Source organism: Carassius gibelio, chromosome A11 (genome assembly GCF_023724105.1).
Source record: "Carassius gibelio isolate Cgi1373 ecotype wild population from Czech Republic chromosome A11, carGib1.2-hapl.c, whole genome shotgun sequence".
In the NCBI taxonomy this organism is placed as follows: domain Eukaryota; kingdom Metazoa; phylum Chordata; class Actinopteri; order Cypriniformes; family Cyprinidae; genus Carassius; species Carassius gibelio.
Window position 1 is genome coordinate 14,233,926 of NC_068381.1, and position 26,847 is coordinate 14,260,772.

Here is a 26,847-nt window from a genome sequence, read left to right on the forward strand (position 1 = left end):
CAAGGTCAATACAACCTTTACTCAACTGCTTCATCGAATTTAACACATCCTAATGGATTCAGTGTTGTCTGTGTTGTACTGAATCAATGAATTTGCTTCTAACAGGGCTTCATAGGAGCAGTGTCATTCTCAATCAGGGTCGGTCACATACTTTTATCAAGCTTTTATATGTACTGCAGTTTGGGATAACAAAGGGTTTTATCAGACTGAATTAATAATGCAAAAACTGATACTTCAAATCAATATTTCAAACAACAGCAAACAACTAAAAAACAGATAAAGGCAAAGATGAGTCATTGCTAATATTTTAACATGCACCCAAATCCAAATGAATTTATGTGTGATGACAATTTCTTATGGATTGCATAAACAGGTTTACATATGTTTTATATAAGGCTACACAGGCATCTAGTGGCTTCACATTGGCATTACAGATAATAAATTACCAATGTACATGTACCAATTCGGAGGGGACTAATATCTCCGTTTTTATTACAGAGGTAGAAGGGTCTTTTGTACATCTGGGCGCCACAGAGATCACGCGCTCTGTATGGGTGCATTGCATATAGTCATTCTGATGCTATAGCAAAATCATGTTAAAGTGTAGTTTCTTTAGTTTAACTTTATTTTATTATTATTTATTTAAATGTTTTATTTATTACTAAATAAAGTTGTAAAGATTTTAATTTAAAAAAGCTTAGACAACACATTTATTTTTGCAATACTGCTAAGATAAGGTGTTCCCTCACAAATAAGTTATATTAAATATATTTTAAATGATTTAGTCATATTTGTGTTATATTAATTATTTCTATATTATATAATCATACAATAAATTTATATAGTTTGTGAATATTTAAAAAAGCTTATTTAATAGACACTACATTCACATTTGTGCACACGTTTCCATTTGTGTGTAAACTATATGTATTAAATGTACAACTATTTTGTGTTCATTTACACATTGTAGTTGCTATTACAATTACTTACAGCTGCCATTCATTATAAATGTAAAATGTGTAAAATACTGTATACGAATACCAAGTATTGCACCCAAATAATAATGGTAATTACAGAACCTAAAAGTGTCAAATTTTTCTTGAAACAGTCTTGGTACACCCATGTAGATTTGAATTTTCTATGAAAACACCAGTGACCCAATGATGGATTCAGCTGCACACTGTGCTTTCCCAGCATCACTCAATCGATCCCTTCCAGCAGAGATTAAGAGCGCTAAGCAATTACACTTTAAATTCTCATGCTTTTCTTGCAGGTGTTAATTCACAGTTCTGGGGTCCAGATCGATACATCAGTGCAGATAATGGCCAGCCCGCTCTGGCCCCGTCCCCACCGTCCTGCACATCATCAAAGTGAAGGATGAACTCGCTCTTTAAATCCACTCCAGCCATTCTCTCTTTCTTTACCTGCCCAGAGAAACGGTCTGTTAATGAACTGATTGATAAAATTAAGGCCTTTGCTGGGTTCTTGGTGAGCACGGATCAGCTGTGTTTTCTTTTTTGAGTAGGCACAGATCGCAATAAAGCTGGATAAGGTCAGAGTGCGAGCTGAGCAGCTCTAATGAACCTGGGGTACAATTAACAGAGATCTGAGATCAGGTCTCCATCTGAGGATCAGAGAAGGCCAACCTCGGAAGGGATGGAGTGCTGTTAGTCACCATAAATCAGTTTTACACGGAGGAAGAAGTGTGGCTTTATTACACATTCAAAGAGCAGCGCAAGGCCTCGTCAAAGCCCTCAACTCTTAATGAATACACCTCAAGAGTTCTCAGCCTGTCCTCGAAGTGAGCTTGACTGTGTGTGTTCTTCTTAATGAAACACTTGACTCAGCCGTGGTGTTATGATGAGTGCATTGTTTGGTCGATTATGCTGACAAATGTCAACCGCTCTCAATAAATGCACAAAAATGTTTTAATTATTTAAAGGATCATAAAATTCCCATCCTACTAATTAAGCAATGTAAAAGCAAAGGTTTTGATAAATCAAAACTGAGATTAAAAAAAGTTTAAACGGTGATATATATATATGTATATATATTGTATGTACTGTATGTATATATACTGTATATAAAGTCACAATTGTGAGATATAAGGTTGCATTTGTGAGACACAAACTTGCAATTAAAAAAAAGTTGAAATTGTGAGATATATGTAACGTGCTAATTGTAATAGTTGTAATTTCGACATACAGTATAAATTCCCAACTGTGATTGATTGCGTAAAATATAATGTCACAATTGTGAAAAATAAGGTTATGAAGTAAAGTCACAATTGTGATAAAGTTACAATTGCAATTGCTCATGAAAGCTCATTAATTCGAAAGATATAAACACACAATTGTGAAGAAGTTGCAAGCTATGATGCCACAATGGTGATTTATGGTCACAATCGAAAGGAATAAAGTCACAATTACCTTTTTTACTCTGAGCCTGAAACGGGATTCTGTTAGAGACAACGAGACAGAGTGTGTGTGTGTGTGTGTGTGTGAGAGAGAGAGAGAGAGAGAGAGATCTAGTGAGCTAGATCAGTGTTTTTTTGGTACAGAGTTGCTCTAATCCTGACCTGTCCTCTCTGCAGGCACCTGACTCACATGTAGAGCTGTTTCAGAGTTCTTCTGCCCAGGTGCTCAGAAAACTGTGTGCTCATGGATTCTGACAGCTCCGTCCTTGCAGGGTGCCACTGATGTTCATTATTTCAGACTTCCGTTGGACGCCTAGCAGTCACAGTACCACCTCTACCTCAGATGAGCACTAAACGCTGTGTTAAAACATTGTTATTAAAGTGAGAAGCGAATGACACCATAAATATGCAATTAATCTTCAGAACTGGGGCAAAGTTTAATTGCGACTAAACAAACAGACAGAATATGCAAATGCAGTAACAATATATGAGCGGTTGTAATTATGAAGTTACAAATAATGGTAATTTAAAAGCTTGCATCCCGCAATGCCCTTGCTGGTTTTCATTGTGTCGTGCATCACTGCTCCTGATTGGGCTTCTGTATGAAGTCTTACTATCTTATTGCACATGTCTGAAGGAGCCTATATGTACATAATCTTTAAAAAAAATTTTTTTTTGCTCTCTTCAAGTGTATCTTGTTTGTATGTGTTCTTCAGGGCTTCTATCAAATGCACCACGACAACCTGTCATGCCCTGCATTAACGGCCCCCAGCAAAGCAGAAAGGCTCATTCTACATCAGTGATGGTTACGGAAAGGTTTTGTGTGTGTATGTGTGTGTATGCATCAGAGAGACCAGGAAAGGGGAAAAAAGGACAGAAAACATCTTTAAAAAATAAATAAATAATTAAAAACAGCATAAGGAACCTAAAAGTGGAAAGAGCATTTAACTTTCGCACAATATTAGCATTAGCAAAAGATTAAGCATTTCTGAGAGGGTTTTTTTGTACTTATGACCCTGCAAAATAGGGTGTAAAGTTGGTTTATTTAATCCCAATGTGTGTACGGCCCCGTATGTCTGTATGTGGTGAATAAGCCGTGCATTTGACATGTTAAAAGGGATGTTCTTTACTAAGAGTCTTGTTGTGCCTGACATAACTGGGGCATAGTTCTTCTTGTCAGAGCTAATAATCAATTCCCATGCTGGGATAATCTGACGGCACACTCCTATTTAATGTGCCACTGTCTCTGTGCACACAGCTGCATATCTCCCAAAACAATCATTCTCCAATCTAACACAAAATTAGCTAATATATGTCTTTGCTGCCTGTTTGAATTAAATATATTAAGGGCAGATATTATAAAATTTTCAGGGCAGAGAACTTAATATTTTTTGTTTGTTTACCCTTCAGGTGGAGAAAGTTGGTAATTTTTTTTATGAAAGAAGCATCATCCCCATGTTAATTTGAACTAAGTGGATTTTTATTGCAATGTAAAAAAAAAAAAAAAAAAAAAAAAAAAAAAAAAAAATTGATAATACAATTGAAAAAAGTTCTTACCCCCTTTTTTAACTCTAAAACTTGTATTAGCTGGCCTAGTTCCTATAAATACAGTTTCAGCATGATTGTGAGATGGCAAAAAGCCCTGCTGAAATACATTGAACAAAATTATAAACGCAACACTTTTGTTTTTGACGCCATTTCTCATGAACTCAAAGATCTAAGACTTTTTCTACGTACACAAAAGGCCTATTTCTCTAAAATATTGTTCACAAATCTGTCTAAATCTGTGTTAGTGAGCACTTCTCCTTTGCTGAGATAATCCATCCACCTCACAGGTGTGGCATATCAAGATGCTGATTAGACAACATGATTAATGCACAGGTGTGCCTTAGGTTGGCCACAATAAAAAGCTTTGTTCAGTGTTAATACTCTTTAACCATTCTAAGCTGATCTGCTGGATTTAGCCGGTTCAAGATGGTCTCCCACCCCCACTAAAACCAGCCCAACAGAGCCGTTAAAACCAGGAAACCATATTAGGTCGGTTTCCTTATTTAATTATATATTTTAAACATATTATGCTGTTTTTTTTCTCTCCATATTTTTGTTTGTTTACCCTTCAGATTGAGAGAAAGTGCCATTACCATGAGGTTTTTGAACTAGTGGATATTTTAAATAAATACAATTTTAATACATTTATTTAATGAAATCGCTTTAATTTTAAACTGGTTTCCCGGACTTAGTTGGTTTAATATGTTTCCCAGCCTGGACAAGGTTGTTTTTAACTGGAGAAAAGTGTAGAAGACCTCCATAAAACCAGCCACTAGATCACTTTGGCTTTGTTGGTTGAAGACTTTATATATATATATATATATAATATATATTTTATTTTTTCAGCAAGAAGGTTCTGAGATGTAAGATAAAAGTAGCTAAAATGACCACATAAAACAAAATGAGCTAATCTGTACCTCCTCTGACTGCTTGAATTAGATATATTAAACATATAATAATTTTTTTTTTGGGGGGGGGGGGCATAAAGAACTTCATATATTTTCTTTGTTTACCCTTCACGAAAAAAGAAATGGAGATTGCATGTGTTTATTTTTCCATGATTAACTCTGCCTAAATGACTTCTAAAAAGTCAGAAGACAGGAGGGTGACGGCTCTCCAAATTTAGCCATTCTCTCTTTTTCACACGTGAAGGATGTAAACCCCATGCACACTCACTGACAGATTTTAATAGGGAGACACAAATTGCGGGAGTGTGTGAGTAATATAGATAGAACGGTAGTTACAAACAGTGTGTGTGCGCTTTAAAGTGTGTGTCGGGTGTGACTATGTGCATAAGCGCTCTCGTGTGTGACAGCAGCAGTGTGTTTGAGTCCGTCCCTGCAGGTCCTCCCTCAGGTCTCCATCAGGCTCAGCGGACAGAGTCATTACTCATAAAGACAGTATTATTATCAAGCAGAAAATGAGTATATATCCAGGCCAGAGCACACATGAGGGAAGTGGGAACTTCCTCCACAACTGTATAATCACTCGATTGTCTTGATTCAGTGAATACACAGAACAATTCATTAATCAGCATTTACACTCACACAAACTCTTCTGCAACTGTTTACATGTAGTACTCTGATGAATAATTATACTGTGTTGGTTTACACAGAGACCAGATGTGATACACAGATTTGTGTTCAGAGAAAATAATGCAATTGGTTTTAGCATCAGTGCAGCATTGTCATGAGACTGCAAGGGATGTGAAGGTTAAGATCCAAATGCAGAAGTTTCATAGTTTAAATGGAATAATACACAATCGTAGTCAGACAGGCATGAGGTCATATACAAAATCAGTCCAAACATTGGCATAGCAAGGAGCTCAGGAAAACAGAGAAATCCTGGCTATCAGGCTTTAAAAACAAGACCATGAAACAAGTCCAGATCACGAAACAAGACTCAAGGTAGCAGTGAAGTGAAGTGACATGCGGCCAAGTACGGTGACCCATACTCAGAATTTGTGCTCTGCATTTAACCCATTCAAGTGCACACACATGCACACACGCACACACACACACACACACACACACAAACACACAGCAGTGGGCAGCCATATTGCTGCAGCGCCTGGGGAGACAACCCCTGCTAGACCTGATAATTGAAACCACAACCTTCAGGTTACAAATCGGACTCTCCTACCATTAGGTCTGTGACGATATGTTAGTACTTCACAATCAGTAGTAGGATATACTACAGTACATCTGCCATGCTGTCATTGTTATGTGACTTATGGAGTCAGTTGCATCGATACACTGCTATTCACAAATCCTCGGATATAATAGGTCTATCAGATATGTATTTCGGAATCTCACCAGCAGAAGTGGGTCATCCAGAACTTTTCGCTTACAGTTAAGCCTAATATATAGTAGCATGAGCATAGTATACATGGGAGACGTGTAAAACATAAGTTTGTCCCCTGCACTTTTCTCAATCAAGTGTTTTCGTGTAAAGGTTTTCAATATATATATATATATATATATAATTTATTTTATTATTTATTTATATTTAGTCAACTAGATTAATAAAAAAGATTTCTCTCACTTCTGAAATGATGGCTACACCCCTGTATAGCAGGGAAGTAACCATATTCAGACGTAGTGACTGTCTTCATGAATATTTAATTTATTTACTCAACAGATTTGTTCAAAAATATTTCAGGAAAGAAACACCACGAGTTGTTCAAAGATGCGTAAGGGTTGGTTGTGCTTGACTTCTTTTGGAAGTATTTTCATTGACTAATTATTGACAACTAACTGGCAATATTAAACCTACTTAATATTAACTTCTTTTCTACTGAACTGCTATACAGTATAAGAACAATATAATACAATCCTACTGGCTCCGCATTATTTCAATAACTTCTCAGAAACATGCCAATTAGTCGCTAGTTCAATATTATTCAAATTCATAATGAGAAGCCTCCAAATGAGTAGGTATACTGTATATCCTATTCAATCTAAATGGGAACTTTATGACAGTTTACAACAGACTTTTTTTTTTTTTTTTTTTTTTTGCATTACTGATTCACTATTTTCTTGTTTATCACTGTAAAGCTGCTTTGAAACTATCTGTATTGTATAAAGTGCTATATAAATAAAGGTGACTTGGCTTGCAGTGTTGGACTGGTGTATTGATCTGAACTATTAGCATCCAGTACTGTGCTGCACCAAATTCTGTACCAAAGATACCATCTTTGATTAAGATACCATCAGAGCCATACCTACCCTTGACACACACAAAGGACATGCATTTTTTAATGCAGTTAATGTGCAACCATATGTAGATGGAGACTGCATCCAGACAATCAACCCTCACACATCACTGCCTAGTGATCTGTCAACTCCATTTTTATCTCATCCACATAACAAGCTGCCTGGCTTGAACGATACAATAGCAGATGTGCGAGACTTGGCCCTCCCTGCAGGACACTTGCATGGAGGCATGAAGTGTGAAACTTTCTTTATGCTATTACACAGATCACATCAGTATGCTGTGAAGAGACACACGGCTCCGGCTCTAGAGCACCGTAAATCCTAGAGCTCGGCATTCAGTACGATCTGTTGTGGAACAGGGAGGTGAAATCACCATATTGAAAGTATTCAAAAGACAAATAGTGGAAAGCTTGAAAATACTTCTGAGGAATGCTGAAAGTGATGTAGCATAAAAAAAGTGACCTTTCAAATTTTAGAATTTTGTATTCTTCTGGTGGAAGGGAACTCAAGTGGAAAACTAACTTACTCGTCACTTTTGAATGTGTTACTAATATATATATATATATATATATATATATATATATATATATATATATATATATATATATATATATATGTATATATATATATATACACATATATATGTATGAGCAGGTGAGATATATACATATATGCATATATATATATATATATATATATATATATATATATATATATATATATATAAACATGTTTGTAAATCTTGCATCTGCCATGGACATCTTGATCCTCGGGCTTAAAGATTAGGTTGAACTCTAATCGTGACAAACACACACACAAAGTATATGTACACATATTTCTTTTAAATATTTGTTTATTTATGTGTTAGCACAGGGTTATCTTGATTTAGTGGAGAGGTCATGTGTGCCCCTTGGCATTTGCATCAGATTTGAATAAATCCTCTAAAATCACGTCAAGGTGACAGCTGAAGCGAAATGTCATCTGAGAAAAGCTTTAAAAGTCTGTAATTCCAAATTATGCTTGTCTAAACTTATAATGGGCATTCCTTTTTGCATATTCGAATGGCTCACACAGGAATTGTCAAAGCACTTTATACACCTGCTCCAGCTTAAAAAAGAAAAAGAGACAACAAGTTTGTGATTTATGCAGTTTGTGTCAGTGTTCACTTTTATTTCTTCAGTTATTTTCCTTTTAAGAAAATGTCCTTTATATTTTGTCTGTTTTGTGAAGTCTATTTTACTCAAATCTAAATGTCAAATAAATTGCGATTTGATGCACATTATGAGATTTGTTTTTATAGGAGAAAGCTTTTTATTTTATCCCTAAATAATGTATTACATCCGATCATGAAAAAGTTGTCTAAACATGATTTTGCACTTAAAAGGTGGTATATTTTAGGTAAGGTGATATTTTAGATTGTGATGATGCTGTGAAGTCAGATCTGGATTCCTACCGTCTACACAGGAGGGTTTGTTCCGTGTTGTGCCGGCCACTTTTCCCGGTAAACATGAGCACTTGACTGTCTGGGAACGCTCCTCAATGCGGTTTTTGTTGCAACATCGGTGTGCTGCGATGACCTCACACGTTCCCCCCTCTGTGAACACATGAACAGACACATGTACATGAGTGGCACATATGAGATACTCCTTCACTTTTGACACACAATAAAGATGCATGTATTTCACCATATTGGCATCAGTGGCATGCATCAGAAATACCTGGATTCATTATGATTTGCAGGGATTACTTACGATTAATTATTAATTGATCTCACACTAACTACATTTCCTAACTTTTGTACAAAAATGAAAATATACACCAAAACAATATTATCTTGACTTCAATCGAAGCTCCAAGTAAGGAGCTCAAGCTCAGCTAAATGTTTCATTGTCCCTACCTTATAACAATATCACATTAAAAATAAATAAATAATGAAATCAATGAACCTATACAAGCATCTCACTCTGCTTGTATAAACAACTGAATTCATTTATTCTGTTCAGAAACCTTCTGCTTTTCTGCTTTTTACCCTTTGATAAGCATCACACATTAATCATCAGTGAAATACCGCTTCTTTGCAATGATCGAAACAATCAGAACACAGAATTTTCCACAAAAATCATGATCATTTTCAGCACACAGTAAAGGTGTTTTTAATTGTAATTTCAATTCATTTTAAATTAAATTTAATTATTATTATTTCACATTTTTTTTTGGTGTGCGTCTGTGTTTGTTTAGATACATTTAATTAAGTCTGTAAGGGTAAAAAAGCAATAAAAAGAAAATACCTGAAGCCGCAGCTCCTTAATTAGATTAACTTCCAAAGTCATCAGTTAAAAAAGCATTAGAGCAAATGGCCCTTGTAAAAAGCCTCTAAAGAGAAAATTATAGGCTCTTCTCCAGACTCTTACTGCTTTCTGTGTAATTACCATGTATTCTTTCTTTTCTCCGCGTTGCAAATTGCCCTTGAAGCATGCTGATTATCTTATCAAATGACAAGCCTTTTACCCTGGGCTGATGTGAGCAAAGGCTTTTATGGGGAGTACAGGAAGGTGAGGGTGCTGTCGTGGGTTTGGACAAAGTGGAGACATATAGTACGGTATGACAATGATGTGACTAAATAGGCAGGACTCGTTCTAGATAAAAGGCCTCGTGACAGTGCAGTTATGAAGTCCTCACAGTCATCATTGTGCTTCCTGCCATTTTAACACACGCACTTTACAGGATACCTGAAGCTACACCATATGCACTGCAGCAAAGTGGACCCCATTGTGACAAAAAGAGGAGAAAAGAAAGGGGAAAAGATCAGAATGCGCAAAAAGCTACTAGTGGGTCACCATAACAATAGAGAGCACGCCGAGGAGTGCTGGAGGATTGATGAGAGGTAATGGTTTTCCCCTCAAACAGTGGGCTCAGAGCTCCACACCAATCCCAAGATAGGAAAGAACAAGGGAACAGAGGAGGACAGAAGTGCAGGACAGCAAAAGAGCAAGAGGGAGGGAAAGAGGCAGGCAGCTCCCTCGCTGGGCCGGGTCGGGCCGGTTGAGTAATGACAGAGCTGCTGGAAGCACCCCTCTCACACAATTATAAAGCGGCCAGGTAATTCAGCCATTGGGGTTGCTGCAGCGAGGCCCTTCATCAGATGCTCCCCTTTCCCCAACACCCGCGGAAATCCTCTTTATCTTCCCCTGACAGCTGTCCACCCATCCGCTCCCACATCCCTCAATTACACCAGAGCTCATGCAAGGATATACAAGAGAAATTGCGCCATTCTGATTGGAGTGAAAGCATACGAACAAGAAGAAAGAGGTGGAGTTGCCCCATTCCCCACCATTGTAACCATTCTGAGAGTCAACATGGCTTTTTAGGATGTACAGTTTATCAGTACCCCATCGGTTACCGGCTGATAGATTACATTCATGTTGATATTGGAAGTGTTTTTATTTATGTTTTGGTATTTGTGGAAGCTGGGAGATATACTGTATATCTGCTGACATTAGAGATTGTTGAATATACCATTATTGGTCAATATTGGTTACATACCAGCCAATTTTGACTAATTTATATTATTTAGTGATTTATATATGTTTTAGATCAATACTAGATCTATATTGGTGTAGTGTGTATATATATATATATATATATATATATATATATATATATATATATATATATATATATATATATATATATATATATACATACACACACACACACACACACACACACACACACAATAGCCACTGTAGCATGAAACAAACATTTTGGAGTGTTACAGCTGTCAGGAATTAGTAGGAAATGTAGAGGCCATTGCTTTGAATGACTTCACAGGACATCACTAGTTTCTCACACTTCATGGTGTGATTTTGGTCCACTCTTCTTCCATTCTATTGTGCGGTTACTGTAGTGGGTTTCTTAGCTATAACTTTGTTGCCAAGGATTTTTTCAAAGCCATTTCATTATTTCAGTACACCTTCGAGGAACTGCTTTGCACGTTTTGCATGAAAATTGCCGGCTGATTAGGAGATGTTTGCACGGAATGTTTTTAAGATTTCTCCACCTTTTGATTTTTTATGTTTGATACACGTTGTCCAACATGTCCAAGTTTTTTTCAGAAATGTAATTATCAGTATCAGTCGATATTTATATATATACATGATTAGCCAATATTCGATTTTTTATATCGGTGATACTGGAATATTTTATTTACTTTTTATGAAGTATATACAGGGTGTATAACAGAGGAAATGAAAGTGTTCTCATGCTTGATCTCTCTGCACTTCAAATCTGTTTTCAAGCTCCTGTTTCAGGGTTTGAGTGAGCAATGGAAAACTCAAAGTGCTAGCCCAGCAGTGAACACGATTGCCATTGCTGAGCTGTCATCAGTCTTCACGTTTGAGCGGGAGGCATCCGTTTGTCTAAGCATGTTTGGCAACACGTACATCTAGTTTTGACCTTGCATTAAAACATCAACCCCATCAAACTGACAGGATTAGACCCAAAACACTCTCTGCCATTCATGACAGCTCACTCTGGAACTATTACTTCAGTGCTCTCAATAAGCTCGATAATATTTCAGCATTCACTGGAGAATCTGAAACCACAAATCGCCTTCACAAATCCCTCAGGATTCTATTTAACCTCTGTTAACTGCTTTAAATGTCTTATTGACTATTTTACTATCTCAGAATTCCTTCATGTATGGCTTCTAAGGCTATTTTCTGGATAACATTCTCATACTCGTTCAGTCGGACTAATGAATTATAGCTTCCAATGGTGTTTTTTTTAGGAGGTGAATGTTTAATACAGCAGAAATTCAATAATAGTCATTATTGTGGAACGTGTATTTCCATGTAGATGGGAATGGCTTGTCATAAAGAATAGGCTCTTTATGACTCTGCCCTATACTGGAAGCTTTAAAACTCATACTTTAGTTCATTGATCCGATACTGGCCCAGCAAACCATTAGAAGAATATTTTCATCTCGGTTTATGACTGTTGAGAAAATGAGCTGACACACAAAATGAAAGATTGTAGACCAGTGCAACGTTCACAAAGACACGACCATTCAAATGTGAAGTGATATCCTGAAACAAAACATTCACCTCCCGGAGGTAATTCAATGTTTCAGCTTCTTCTCAGCTACAAGCATTTGTCAGCAGAGGGAGAATTTATGGAGTCATAACAAGCCTTAAACACAACAACCTGAGAATCAGCATAAACACCACCCATCAAAGAACTTAAAGAAGGATGTGTTCCTGAATCGAATTTCCCATGAACCAATGAGTGTCCTCTAATTTTAGGGATAAAGTTCGAGCAGGAACAGCGAAAGATCTTCCAGAACTCGGTCCAGAACAAGCTCTTTTTGTACTGATCTGTACTGATTTTTCACGTTTAATGTGTTAGCACATTTTAGAATCTTGGATCTAAACAACTGGCCTTCAAAACCCGCTTCTGTTATTAACCTTGGACTTGCTCAGAGATAAATCAGACTGCAAAGAACATTTAGAGAGCACATTTATCCGGTGACAATAAAAAGCTGTTCAGTATTTCTGTTTTATGTGCACCTCGCTGGCTCAAATCACAAATTATGTGACACAGAAAGGTCTATTTTCTTGCACGGTATCTCATTGAGTTTGACTGTAATGACTTGAGGTGAGTCTAATGGAAGCTAATAATAGGTTTACCTACCGCAAGGAGTCTTTCATTGGGATTTAATGCTTTTGACATCCTGTGGCATCAGAAGTATGTGCGGCCGGGGGTGCTTGCTGGTTTAAGCTGTATGTGTGTGATGGTGAGAGATCAAGAGTGAGGCCAGAGAGGCAGCTTTTGCACTGCCATCAGACAGGTGGACATTAAACCATCCTGCACTGGCACCATCTGTGCTCAGAATGAATGTGGGGTAATGATGCCTCTGGACTGTGAGCTAGCATAACGCTGAATTTCTTAGAGGACAAATGGCCTTTCCAGCCCTGCTGCCAAGGCTAAACTCATTCACACCATGTTTCTGTTAGCTACAGGTAATCACTACTCCATTACCTGCGTGAGTGTGTGTATGTGTGTGTTTGAGAGAGAGAAAGAGAGAGAGAGTATGGGCAGAAATACATCTGTTTGATTCATGACAGAGTTTTGGGGAGTTAAAGGGATAGTTCACCCCCCAAAAGAATGTATTTTGAAGAACTTTTATGTTTATGTCCAAAAAAGATGCATGCTTGCAACTTTAAATCATCGCTTCTGGCCAAAATTGCAGTCCATAATCCATAATAACACTTCCTCCAGAGAAAAGTCGATTGACTGTTGTCCTTTCATATCAAAATCTGCCGACATATTTGTTTAGAACTGTTTTTGTTTGTAAATGGTGCTTGATCTGTGCACACTTCTCTCCTAATTCAGACAAGATTACTTTTTTTTCATTGGAGACAGTATTATGAATAGATGACTCTTATTTTAGCTGGAAGCAACAGTTTGAAGTTAAAAACATCTTAATAATTAATTAGATTATCACAAACGGCTTCACAAGATGTTAACTAATGGACTGGAGTCATGCTGTGGATTATTGTGATGCTTTTATCATCTGTTTGGAGTCTCATTCTGACGGCACCCATTCATTGTAGCTAGCAAGTGATGTACTGTATTGCTAAATTTCTTCAAATCTGTTCTGATAAACAAATAGACTTTCCAGCAGGTGAAAACAAACATCTACATGTTGGATAGCTTTAGTGTGTGTAAACTCTAAGCAAATGTACATTTTTGTGTATTTTTGTGCATCATCTATTCCTTTAAGGTAAGTAAATTTAAAGAAGCTTGATACTAGTAAAATTAACTTGCTTCTTGTTTCTTTTTCACTCTCTCTCTCTTTCTTTTTCTTCCCTGAGATTGTGTTGGAGGTGGGTCACATCAATCAGTGCAACACTGGTCATTCTCCCATCAGGCCTTTCTAGACTCGAGGTCATTACAGTAGCACACGTAGAGATTACCTTTAAGAAAATCGATGCTTTAGTGTTTTTGGTGAGTCAAAGTGCTAATTAAAAACACAGTAAAGAAGGAGTCTGGAATGTAGCAGTGGGGCAAAGGGTTCAGAGTAATTAAAACAGCTCTGACACACTTTACTCCAAGCTACTTTTTTCCTCTTGATGCGTATATGCCATTTATTTCTCTATGTGGACATAGTATCTGATACAGAGAGAGTACAACATGATTAATTATTATTAATAGCTTACCTCAAAAGCAAGATGTCACTTTTTATTCCAAATAATATTTCTCAGAGATGGTTTATTAAAAAAAAAAAAAAAAAAAAAAAAAGGTCTGAGTCTGGAATCTGTGGTGGCCGATCCATGTATGAAAATGATGTCGCATGCTATAAATATATATAATAAATGCAGCCTGCGATTTTTAAACACATAAAAAATAAAAGTTTTCAGTACATGACATTCATAAAATCATTGCTCTTTTGTAAACTGATGTGGTTCAGTGATAACAACAAATACACTACCTGTCCTAAATAAAAAGTCACCACCTGGATTTAACTAATCAAATAGGTAAGATTCTCCCATTGGATAATTACTGCATGGATGATTATGTCATGTGCCCAGAGAACGAGGTCAGCTGACTACCTGATTATACTGAATGACCAGGTTATTACATCAATACATTTTTTCTTCCCTGATTGCACAGGCATATTCCAAGATGACAATGCCAAGATTCACTGGCTCAAATTGTGAAAGAGTGGTTCAAGGAGCATGCGACATCATTTTCATACATGGATCGGCCACCACAGATTCCAGACTCAGACCTTAACCCCATTAAGAATCTTTGGGATGTGTTGGAGAAGACTTTGCTCAGCGGTCCGACTCTCCCATCATCAATACAAGATCTTAGCGAAAAGTTTATTCAACTCTGGATGGGAATAAATGTTGTGACATTGCAGAAGGGTTTTGATGCCACAGTGAATGCGTGTCGTAATCAAAGCTAAAGGCGGTCCAATGAAGAGTGTTAGAGTATATATTAGAGTTTTTGGACGGGCAGTGTATATGATGAGCTTGATAACAGGAAGAGATGTGTGAAGGCTCCTTTGACTCATTTTCACCGTGGTGACAGGAATACCTGATATCATATCTGATGTACGAGCACCTGTGATCAATCCTGGAATTAATACTGGTCATGATAGGGCTTGTAATATATAGAGTGCAAGAGAGAGGGGGTGTTTCGAGGAGTGGTTCGACAGAGATCTGGAGAGAAAATGCTCTAATTGGAAATTACTCTAGTGTGGAGAGGTACTCATTCTCAAATGGCACCCATTAAACTGTAATGTATTGCACAGGCAAAGCACAAAACAGTGCAGCTAACCAGACTGATTCAGAGTTTCCATCAAACATGGCTTAATTACAGCACAGCCAGCAGGGAAGTGATGCTATAAATTCTCATATTTTCTGAAGTTGGCAAACTATTTAATTTAAACTATTTATCAAATTCTTTGTCCATTCGTCTTTCTCTTTTGCCAATAAAGGGACCCATGCTAAAACTAAACAAACAAATGAACCAGAACAAGAAAAATGGAAGCATTTCATCAGTATGAATCCACAGGATGAAAATTAAAAAAAAAAAATGTAATCATCAGAAATGTTCAATTCCCAAAGATTGATCATTTTGAAAAAGTATATATTTTGTGTAAATATATACAATTTAACTAATAAAATTCCATACATATATTCCATATATATATATATATATATATATATATATATATATATATATATATATATATATATATATATATATATTTTTTTTTTTTTTTTTTTTTTTTTTTACTATTATTATTTTTTATTAGCAGTAGTTTAAATATATAGATTTAAAAAAAAAAAAAAAAAAAAAAAAACTACAATATACTATACTAGCAGAAGTTATGTAAATATATGTCACATTGTGACCGGATGTAATTGTGGCTGAAATATTCTGTTCTTGGGTCATATATTTCTAGATCAGATGTACCCGTTTCATATGAACTAACACAAATCATACACAAGAAAGTTTTTTTTTTTTTTCCTCATTAAAACCAACTATGTCTGTTTCAATAATACATTCAGAGGCTTCTCTTATTGATTCTCATCAGAAATTAAAATCAGCAACACATCTCCCTACAACATGCTCCATCAAAGGGAATATGAACCAGCTGTTATCATGCATTTATGTTTAATAGCTATAGCTTTCAGGGCCGACAGTCAGAATTTAACTTCTCATCTTTAAATCACCAATCTGAATTCTAGCCCTGCATTTAAAACAGTATGTACAAGCTTCTCACAGCTTAAAATGCAGCCAAAAGCCTTTTTTTAAGCTCTGTGGAATCATAAGATAACTTTCGACATGTTACTCCCTCTGGGCTGACATTAATTTTGCTCACATGACATATTTCTAAAAAATGTGCTGGGAAATGAAGCGTGAATGGTACAAAGACCGAATGCGGAGTTGTCTGAAGCAATCTTATAGCCCACATTGGCTGGGAAGATTATGTGTAAACACAAATCATTCAGTCTGAAAGCTCTTCGAGGGATTTTTTTCAACACAGAACAATAAGATGCCGTCTGCATATTATGAGTCTAACATTTATTATTGCACTGCATTTGAAAGTGTTACAAATTTATCACTGCATGTTGCAGATAAATACTTATTGTTGTGTCATCCTGTGCACAATAGCAAACAAAGATATAGGTACAATTATTACAAGCAGTTAAGTTCTGACATAACTGCACTGTAGATAATATATATATATATATATATATATATATATATATATATATATATATATATATATATAAAAAATGATTGACTTGAAAATACATAAACACTTCTTAATCAGAATTCCCCCAAATTCTGTCCCAAAGTCAAACACAGTTGTCTGAATAAATAATTTTAAACTGAACAATACTGCTGAAATGTTAAAGCTTTCTGAGTTGGAAGAATTTATTCATTGCATACTGTGAACTCAATAACCTTTAGAAGTATATATATATATATATATATATATATATATATATATATATATATATATATATATATATATATATATATATATATGTATATATATATATATATATATATATATATGTATATATATGTATATATATATATATATATATATATATATATATATATATATATATATATATACTGTATATGCAGCATGAATAAATTATACAGATACTGTTATAAGATTAAACTTTTGTTGTTTTCTCGTGTTGTTTTGTGATACAGTCACTCCCTGATACACTTTTAATACAAAATGATACACTGTAAAAAAAATAATAATAATTAAAGCTGTAAAAAAATTATGAGTGTACTTACAAGAAAGTAATAATTTAACTACTACTTTTTTACTTCAAAATGTCACATTTAAAATAATGTGTTATGTTGTTTGTTTGTAATTATTTATGAACTATACCATTTCTGAGTGAACACTTTTACAAACATTTTTGTAATTATTTGCGAAATGTAGCATTTTCTGAGCAAATTTTTTCCCCATGCCACTGTATTACTAATTGAACATTTGCTGAAAAAGACTGTGGTTCTTCAATGAATTTATTGGCTGAATAAGGCATTTTGCATTAAGAAAATACAACAACATTTCCTTATAAAGCACATTTAAACACAATATAAATTGATCCAAAGTGCTGTAGAGTGTGCACAAGCAGGTCTACACAATTAAAAACAACAATTACAAACATCCAAAAGCTAAAGAATAAAAACAGGATTCAAGAACAGACTTAAAGGTCCTATGACATGAACATTTCACTTTCTGAGGTTTTTTAAGATTAATATGAGTTCCCCTACCCTGTATATGGTCCCCAAGTTTCTAGAAATTTGAATCGGTGTAAATTGAGATTTTTCTATCTTTCTCTGCCTTTGAGAAAATGGAAGCTCAAACGGGCTGATCTTGAATCTCCTCGTTGTGACGTTGCAACGAGAATTGTTACCTCCCCTTTCTCTGCTTTGCCCGCCCAAATATTTACATATAATTCAGTCGCAATGTCAATCACAGGTGTTACAAACAGACTTTTATGATATGGATTCGACAGCACCGGCACAAACAGTGAGTAACAGTGTTCATTAATGCCTGATCTGTGATCAGTGATTTCTGATGGGTAGCTAATCATTCAAGTTCACACAGACTTTCTTTCTAAATCAACAAATCTCTTACTGTATTCATGTGTTTGCTGTTAGCTGTGGTGAAAGCATTTTGTGAGATAACGTGTTGCAATAATGACGAGATCACTGCATTCACGCGATAAACAGACTCTGTCTACTCAATGCTCATCACTGCAGCCTTTCATGTGATGGGAAAAGATCGAAAAAATTATTATATAATCCACACTTCCACGATTTGTTAATCTCGACAGCTGTAATAGTAAAAAAAAAAAAAAAAAAAAATATATATATATATATATATATATATATATATATATATATAAATATAACGTTATATTTGAGAGGGGTTCCAAATGAACGCATTTCGAATGCAAAGATGTCAGCCAATCACAACAGTTGTGGTTTACTCGGAGTCTCACAGCAGACACGCCCCTTCAAACAGAGCATTCAAGCCAGAGGGCTAATATCAGGATCTAAAAATGCTTTTTATTTCTAAATTTCAAATGTAAAAATAATACTAACAATATAAGTACACCTAAGGAAATATTAAAAAGCATTTAAAGAAAAGGAAATGATCCATGTCATGGGACCTTTAAATATATCCAATGGCGCTTCCAGTGAGCATCGTAAAGTAGACACATTTGTCACTCTTCCACGTTCAGTTTCACTTATTTCTTCAACTACCCACCAACTTTTTTCTGATAAACTGCAAAAAACAAAAAAACAAGAAAACTTATGAATGTTCATCTAAAATGGCAACTAAAACATCTAAGAGAGAAGCCAACACAAAGTTGACCGCTGATTTGGAAGTGAGGAGTAGACGGAACAGCATAAGGATCATTGGAGAGTCAATAGAGTGTCAAAAGAGGCTAACAACATTTTTCTCTGAGTTGCTTTTTGAAGTTTTTGGTGATTGAATACTACCTCCCCCCCCCCCAGAGATGGACCGAGACGAGAGACGAAAGAGCAGTTGTGGGCCTCTTTCATCGTTACCAGCTAAAAGAAAAATAATTCGCGAGGCACATAAAAAAATGAGCCAAACTACAGTATCAAGGGAAACCAATCACCATCTATGAAGATTACAGTTCTGAAGTAATGGAGCAGTGGGCTCAGTATCATGAAGTCATGGCCGATATGTACAAACAGGGATTTAAACCAGCTCTTTTTATCCGGCGAGGCTTCGTATAATGACCAAAGAAGGGAGCAACAAGTGGTTTACATCGGCAGAGGAGAGCAAGCCATATCTGGATTCTCAGCACGCCGGTTCTCAAAATCTGATGTGACTGACATTTTTGTCACTTGAAAAGTGAAGTAAGAAGCGGCACAATCTTATGCTGAATGACACCTTTATTAATGGAACAATGTAAATTGGGAGCTGTATGTAACCCTGGGTTAATTTCTACATGATTATTTTTTATTATCATTTGCATTTTATTTATTTGTTTATTTTATGCAGAAATGCGCTGCTTGGTGATGAGAGTTTATTATTAAATCAAAGTGTACCTGTTCAGAAATGGTAATATCTGTAAGTTGTATTTGGTTTAAGGTTATTGGCTAAAAACAGCTTGATCCGCCTCATATCAGTTATGGCAGCTGTGATTGGCCAGGGCTAGTGTGAGTGAGGAGGTGGAAAAAAAGAAGGAGAAAAAAAGCATGTTGTCGGCATGATAACAGAGCGCGCTGGTTTTATTTGTGTAAAAATATAGTCTTTACTGCATTATTTAAGTGTTAAGCTGAATAGTATTCTGTTGTGAAGTCAACACGATCACACAACGAAGTCAACACGACGATTCGGAAGAACTGTTAGTTTATTGCTTGATCGCTATCGCAGTAAATTGGACTATTTATGTTACTGGTGAGAAACTTTACTCAAGTTTAACGTTATCCCTTACATCGGTGTGTATGTGAGAGCATCAAAGGTGATCTAAGTGATTACTAAGAACTGTTAGTGCATCGATTGAGAGTGACGGAGCCACTGAGGAGGAATCCAGATAGCGCTCCTAATCGCCGAGTGGTTAGGAGTTCCTCTGGCATCGCGGGAACATCACAGAGCTTCCTAAATGATGAGGGTTTCACGTGGATCGATCTGACGGGTGACGGGAATCGTTAACCCTTGCCATTTACATTCAGGTACCCTTTGTTTATTTTATTTGTGCTCTTATTGAGTGAAGCGGCCATTTTACGTTTCATTCGGCCTCAACGCACACAAGCAACGTTTCAGGCCTGCAACGGGGGTGTGTGTGTGTGTGTGTGTGTGTGTGTGGTGGGCCCACAATAAGTTGTTTATTTTGAATTAGTGGAGGATATAACGGTTTAATACTCTGTGATTCATTGGGTATATTAATCGAGTGTTGCAGTTTAAATACTTGACTGAAACTGAAGTTCATTTACATAATCTTACTTTATTTATGTACTGAGTTTACATAGCTATACCAGAATTACATTGGTGTGTTGATTTACATTTAGTGAAAACAAATTTGTACTTTGTGTATAATTTGAGTTAATTTAAAGGAGAATCATTAGCCTTATTTCTATGGAAGTTTAAAAGATTAACCCTTTAAGTGCCTATTGTTGTGCATAGAAGAGTAAATCAAACACTGCATTTGAAAATTCTAATTTATTCAGAAGTTGGTTGAATTCATATTTAATTTGATTTGATTTTGTTAATTCTGTTTATTTTTCCCTTTTAAATAAATCCATTGTATATTTCAGTTATAGTGTGGTCACTTTAATGGAGTAGATAGGTAACTGTGGTTGATTGATATTAGTTTGCAGAGATCTAAGTTGCACTTTACAAGAGGTGGTGTGGAACCAAGGGTCACAGATTGATTGTAATATCACGTCGAGAGGCAAATAAACGAATCTGGGTTCAAGCGTCCAGCATTCCGAAGGATAGATACATCTAGGACAGCAGGGGGCGCTACATAAAGTGGGGGCTCGTCCGGGATGATCCTTGTTCAGTATACTGCTTGAAAATCAGTAAAGTGCTAAGAGAGTATTGCTTGCAGAAAAGTTTAGTTTATGTGGATCAGGCAATTATGGATGTTGATTACTCTGTCTTACAAGCTGAACTTGACAATTGGTGTCAGAAAGCAATAATTGATCAGAAACATGCTGTGCTACTGTTGGGAGTGCCTGCAGATGTGGAGGGGCCACTCATTGAGGAAACTATGCAAACAGTCAAAGCGTTAGGAAGATTGAGAGTTAGGGATTGTAAAGAAGGGCTTACTCCAGGGTTTTTACTTGTGCTATGTGAGTGCAAAGAAGTGGTTGATCCTTCTCGCGTGCCTGAAGAAGTGATACCTGAAAGGGGTGGGGCACCTTGGAAGATGATTGTAGCGAAAAGTGCTGAGGGCCCGCCTGCTGGGTTTGCTGAGAAATTATCAAAGCTGTTAACACAAGAAGGAAAGTCTTTCACTGATCTTCAAGCTATGTTTTCGACGCCCAGCTCTAATGCAGGTTCTCCAGAAGCAATAATCCGTGCAGTGGGTGAATTGCTCGAAAAAACCTCAAAACCTGTCAGTGATGGAGGTGCATACCGACGTTTGAGGATCTTTTCAGGTACTGTTCCTACTCCAACAGGGGAAGAGGCCTTGGAGAGTTGGATGGATCAAGCTAGAATGATGATCGTGGAGTGTGAATGCTCAGAGAAAGAGAAGCGCCGACGTATCATTGAGAGCTTGAAGGGTTCAGCCCTGGATGTTGTGAAGGCTATCAGATTTTCAAGCCCAGATGCAACTTCTCTTCAGTATCTCGAGGCTTTGGGGGGAGCTTTTGGAACTCCTGAATCAGGAGAAGATTTATATTTTGCTTTCAGATTACTGAGGCAGAATCCTGGTGAAGCTCTTTCTGATTTCTTGAAGAGAATAGAGAAATCCCTGACCAAAGTAGCACAAAAAGGTGGGTTACCCTGGAAGAATTTGGACCAAACAAGAGTTGAGCAGCTAATTCGGGGAGCTGTTGAATCTGACTTGTTGTTGCTCCAGCTGAGGTTGAGGGAGAGACGAGAAAAGCCACCTACCTTTCTAACTCTTTTGAATGAGATAAGGGAGGCTGAAGAAAGCGAAGCTGCCAGACATAGTCTGGGTTTCACTGTAAAGCCAGTTCCCCGGCCACGAGAGAGACAGAGTAGTTCAGCTATAGTGAGATAATTGAAAGCTGAGATTGAAGAGCTGCGGACAAGAGTGGCAGAAGGACCTTCTAAAGTAATTGTGCCAGAGGCGATGTTGGAGTCACAGCCCATACCAAGTAGGAGAGGAGGTGACACATCAGTGGATCCAGAAGTACACTCACTAAAGAAACAGGTGCAAAGACTAGAAGAGCAGTTAGCTTCACTGAGTGTTAGGCATTTGCCACAGACGACAGGAGATCCACGATCACTGGAGCAAGCTGATACTTCTTTGAAACCTAGATTTGAAAAGGCTAAAGAAGATTACTTCTGTTACAAATGTGGGGAAGATGGCCACATTGCTCCGAAATGCAAAGCTCCTGAGAATTACTGTCTGGTGATACAGAAGCTTGTGCGATCATTACGGAAGGCTAGAAATGAAAGAACGGATCAGAGTAGTAGTAAACACACCAGTGATAAAGCCAGCTTTTCCCGCAAAAGCCAGATAGTTGTGGCTGAGAAAAGTAGTCTTCCTGTAGGGTTGGTGGGTCCAGCTCTGACGATTACTATGAAGATCAATGGTCAGCCCTGTGAAACCTTACTAGATAGTGGATCGCAGGTCACTATCATCTTTGAGCCATGGTACTCTGAAAACCTGTCATCAGTACCCATTCAGCCTCTATCTGGTTTGTCTATTTGGGGCCTTAGCACAGCTAGCTATCCCTACAAGGGATATGTCTTGGTGGATGTTTCTTTCCCTGCTTCTGTCATGGGCGTAGAAGAGACTGTTTCCATCCTGGCATTGGTTTGTCCAGAGCCAGAAGGGCCTAAACAAGTGCCTGTGATTATTGGGACAAATGCAAGTTTTTTCCAACGTCTGATTGGACTTGGCACAACTGGTCTTGAGACAGAGGAGGCACACACATTAAGGATTCGGTTTCACAACTCAGAACTAGAATCACCTACAAGAATTGACATACCTGCTGGAGAAGTAAAGTGGGCAGGTCCTGGTGCTTGTGTCATACCATCAAAAGGAGAAATGTGTGCTGTTTGTGCAGTTGAATCACAAAAACCGCTGGAGAAGGAAATTTTTATGGTAGAAACCCCTTCAGATGATATACTGCCTGCAGGACTGTTCATTCTTCCAGTTGTACTGCCTTCTTCTGCTGTAGAAGAGAACAAATTCAAAGTGTTGATTAAGAACGAGACGTGCAAAGAGGTAACAATACCATCTGGAACAGTCTTAGCGCATGTGTATCCTACAGATACAGTGACTGTGGCATCAGTTACCCCGATAAAAGCCAAGGCAATTGATCCAAAAGTGTTTGATTTTACCAAGTCCACCATTCCAAAAGAGTGGGAAGATCGATTTCGTCAGAAACTGTCTGAGAGGGGTAATGTCTTTTCTCAGGAGGAATGGGATGTGGGACTGGCAAAGGACGTTAAGCATTGCATCCGTCTGAGTGACACTAGGCCATTTAGAGAGAGATCTCGGCGAATTGCTCCAGCTGACATTGATGATGTCCGTCGACACCTAAAAGACCTGTTAGCTGCGGGGATTATTAAAGAATCCCGAAGTCCTTATGCTTCCCCAATTGTAATTGTCCGTAAAAAGAGTGGAGCAATACGCATGTGTATCGATTATCGGACTTTGAATAGCAGAACTCTTCCTGATCAGTACACGACCCCACGCATAGATGATGCATTGGACTGTCTTGCAGGAAGCAAGTGGTTTTCAGTCTTAGACCTGAGGAGCGGCTACTATCAAATAGCCATGGCTGACGAGGACAGGGAGAAGACTGCTTTTATATGTCCTTTAGGGTTCTATGAGTTTGAAAGGATGCCACAAGGAGTAAGTGGAGCGCCTGCAACATTCCAAAGACTCATGGAACGTGCAGTTGGGGACATGCATCTGCTAGAAGTGATAGTGTACCTTGATGATATTATTGTCTTTGGGTCCACTTTAGAAGAACACGAACAGAGGCTTTTGAAAGTCTTAGACCGTTTGGAGGAGTATGGTCTAAAAATCTCACTGGATAAGTGCCAGCTCTGTATGTCTCAGGTCAAATATGTGGGCCATATTGTCTCTGCTGATGGTGTTGCTCCTGACCCGGAGAAAATCGAAGCAGTCGCAAAGTGGAAGGTGCCCACAGATGTAAAAACCTTAAGGTCATTCCTAGGATTTTGTGGGTTTTACCGACGGTTTGTTAAAAACTACTCTGGGATTGTGCGACCCTTGACAGAACTCACCAAAGGGTATCCTCCAGCCAAAGGGGGTGGAAAGGTCACCACAGAAAGAAAGTACTTCAAAGAGTCAGAACCATTTGGTGAGCGGTGGGGCAAAGATTGCACTGAGGCCTTTAAAACCATTATCCACTGTCTTACCCATGCCCCTGTCTTGGCATTCGCTGACCCTTCCAAAACCTATGTCTTACATGTAGATGCAAGTGGGAATGGCCTAGGTGCAGTACTGAACCAAGAGTATCCGGAAGGACTTAGACCAGTTGCATACGCTAGTAGGAAACTGAGTACAACTGAGCAAAGGTATCCTACTCACCAACTGGAATTCTTGGCACTGAAGTGGGCCGTAGTAGATAAATTTCACGATTACCTTTATGGGGTAAAATTTGTAGTTAGAACTGACAATAATCCGCTCACTTATGTTCTGACTACAGCTAAGTTGAACGCCACAGGTCATCGCTGGCTAGCGGCATTGGCTACATACGATTTTAGCCTTCAATATAAGCCAGGACGTTATAACATCGATGCAGATACGTTGTCTCGCTATCCTTTGGAAGGTGGGTCACCTGATGGTTGGACTGAAATATCCCAGTCAGGAGTAAAAGCAATCTGTCAGAAGGTGACAAGTGACAAAGATGAGGGATCTTTCTTCAGATTGGTAGATCAGTTGGGAGCCGAGTCAAGCATTGTTCCGCCTGTTTATGCATGTTTTACACAGCTGGAGCTGGGAACTCTGAAACAGTTGACACACGCTGACCTTGAGTTGGCTCAAGACAAAGATCCAGTCATTGGACCAGTAAAGATAGATGTGGAAGAAGGAAAGGTACTTACAACTGGTGCAAGTGCTAACCCACAGATGACTCTATTACGGAGACAAGGTCCTAAGCTGGTCATCCAGAATAAGCTGCTGTACAGAGTGTTCATCAGTCCCTGTGGGAAAGAGAAAAAACAGCTTGTTTTACCTGAACAGTTCCGTAAACAAGTTATGCATTCGTTACATGATGATGCAGGACATCTGGGAATTGAGCGGACTACAGAGCTTCTGAAGGACAGATTCTACTGGCCACAAATGACTTCTGAAATCGAGAAGTATGTCAAAACATGTGGGAGATGCATAGCCAGAAAGACATTGCCTCAGAAACGCGCTCCTCTGAGTAATATCATTAGTGATGGGCCAATGGAACTTATATGTATTGATTTCCTGTCAATAGAGCCAGATTCCAAAGGTATTGCTAATGTCCTGGTCGTCACTGACCATTTTACACGCTATGCCCAAGCCTACCCAGCTAAGGACCAGAAAGCAGTGACAGTCGCAAAGATTCTCTGGGAGAAGTTCTTTATGTATTACGGACTTCCAGCCCACATACATTCAGATCAAGGGAGAGACTTTGAGGGTCGGCTTATTAAAGAGCTTCTGGGAATGCTGGGGATCAAGAAATCAAGGACGACACCTTATCACCCTCAGGGAGATCCACAACCTGAACGATTTAATAGGACACTACTCTCCATGCTGGGAACTTTGAATGCTGCAGAAAAGCAAAAATGGAGCCAGCATATCAGCAAATTGGTACATGCATACAATTGTACTAAAAATGATGCTACAGGGTACTCACCTTACTTTCTTTTGTTTGGACGAGAAGCCCGCTTGCCAATTGATGTGTGCTTTGGTACTTCTTCAGAAGGAGGAGAAGGACAGACATATCAGAAGTATGTCGAAGAACTGAAGACAGATCTTCAGAAAGCCTACCAACTAGCTTCTGAAACTGCACTAAAGAATCATCAGAGAAACAAACGTCTCTATGATCAAAAAGTGAAATATCAAAGCATAAGGCCTGGAGACCGTGTGCTTATTCGGAATCTCAGTTTCACAGGAAAGCACAAATTGGAAGATAAGTGGAATTCTGCCCCGTACATTGTTCTTGAAAAGCTCGACAATTAGCCTGTATACAAACTAAAATCAGAGGAAGGAACTGGAGGAGTCAGGACAATGCATAGAGATCATCTCTTACCTATTGGAGAATCGGTGAGAATGCCCAAACCGGATAAGAGACAAGAAGTTCCTCAAAGGCCAGTCACTAGGTCTAGAGCTACAAAAGAGCACAAAGAAACATTGAGAGAGGAAAGGCTATTGGAAACTTCTGTAACTACTGATAATTCCTCAGGAAGTGAAGATGAAAACT

At 37.8% G+C, this 26,847-nt stretch overlaps 1 protein-coding gene across 5 annotated transcripts in view; it reads right to left on the reverse strand.

The window, feature by feature from the left end:
* Positions 1-26,847, reverse strand: part of LOC128022430 (chemokine-like protein TAFA-1) — a 167,275-nt gene that overhangs the window by 23,086 nt on the left and 117,342 nt on the right. For all 5 annotated transcript variants that reach the window (XR_008185916.1, XR_008185915.1, XR_008185917.1 and 2 more), the window contains exon 3: positions 8,633-8,773. Coding sequence is in view for 1 of the 5 variants with exons in the window: in XM_052610016.1 (XP_052465976.1) it covers positions 8,633-8,773 (141 nt within the window). In the remaining 4 variants the exon portion in view is untranslated. The remainder of the gene's footprint in view (positions 1-8,632; positions 8,774-26,847) is intronic.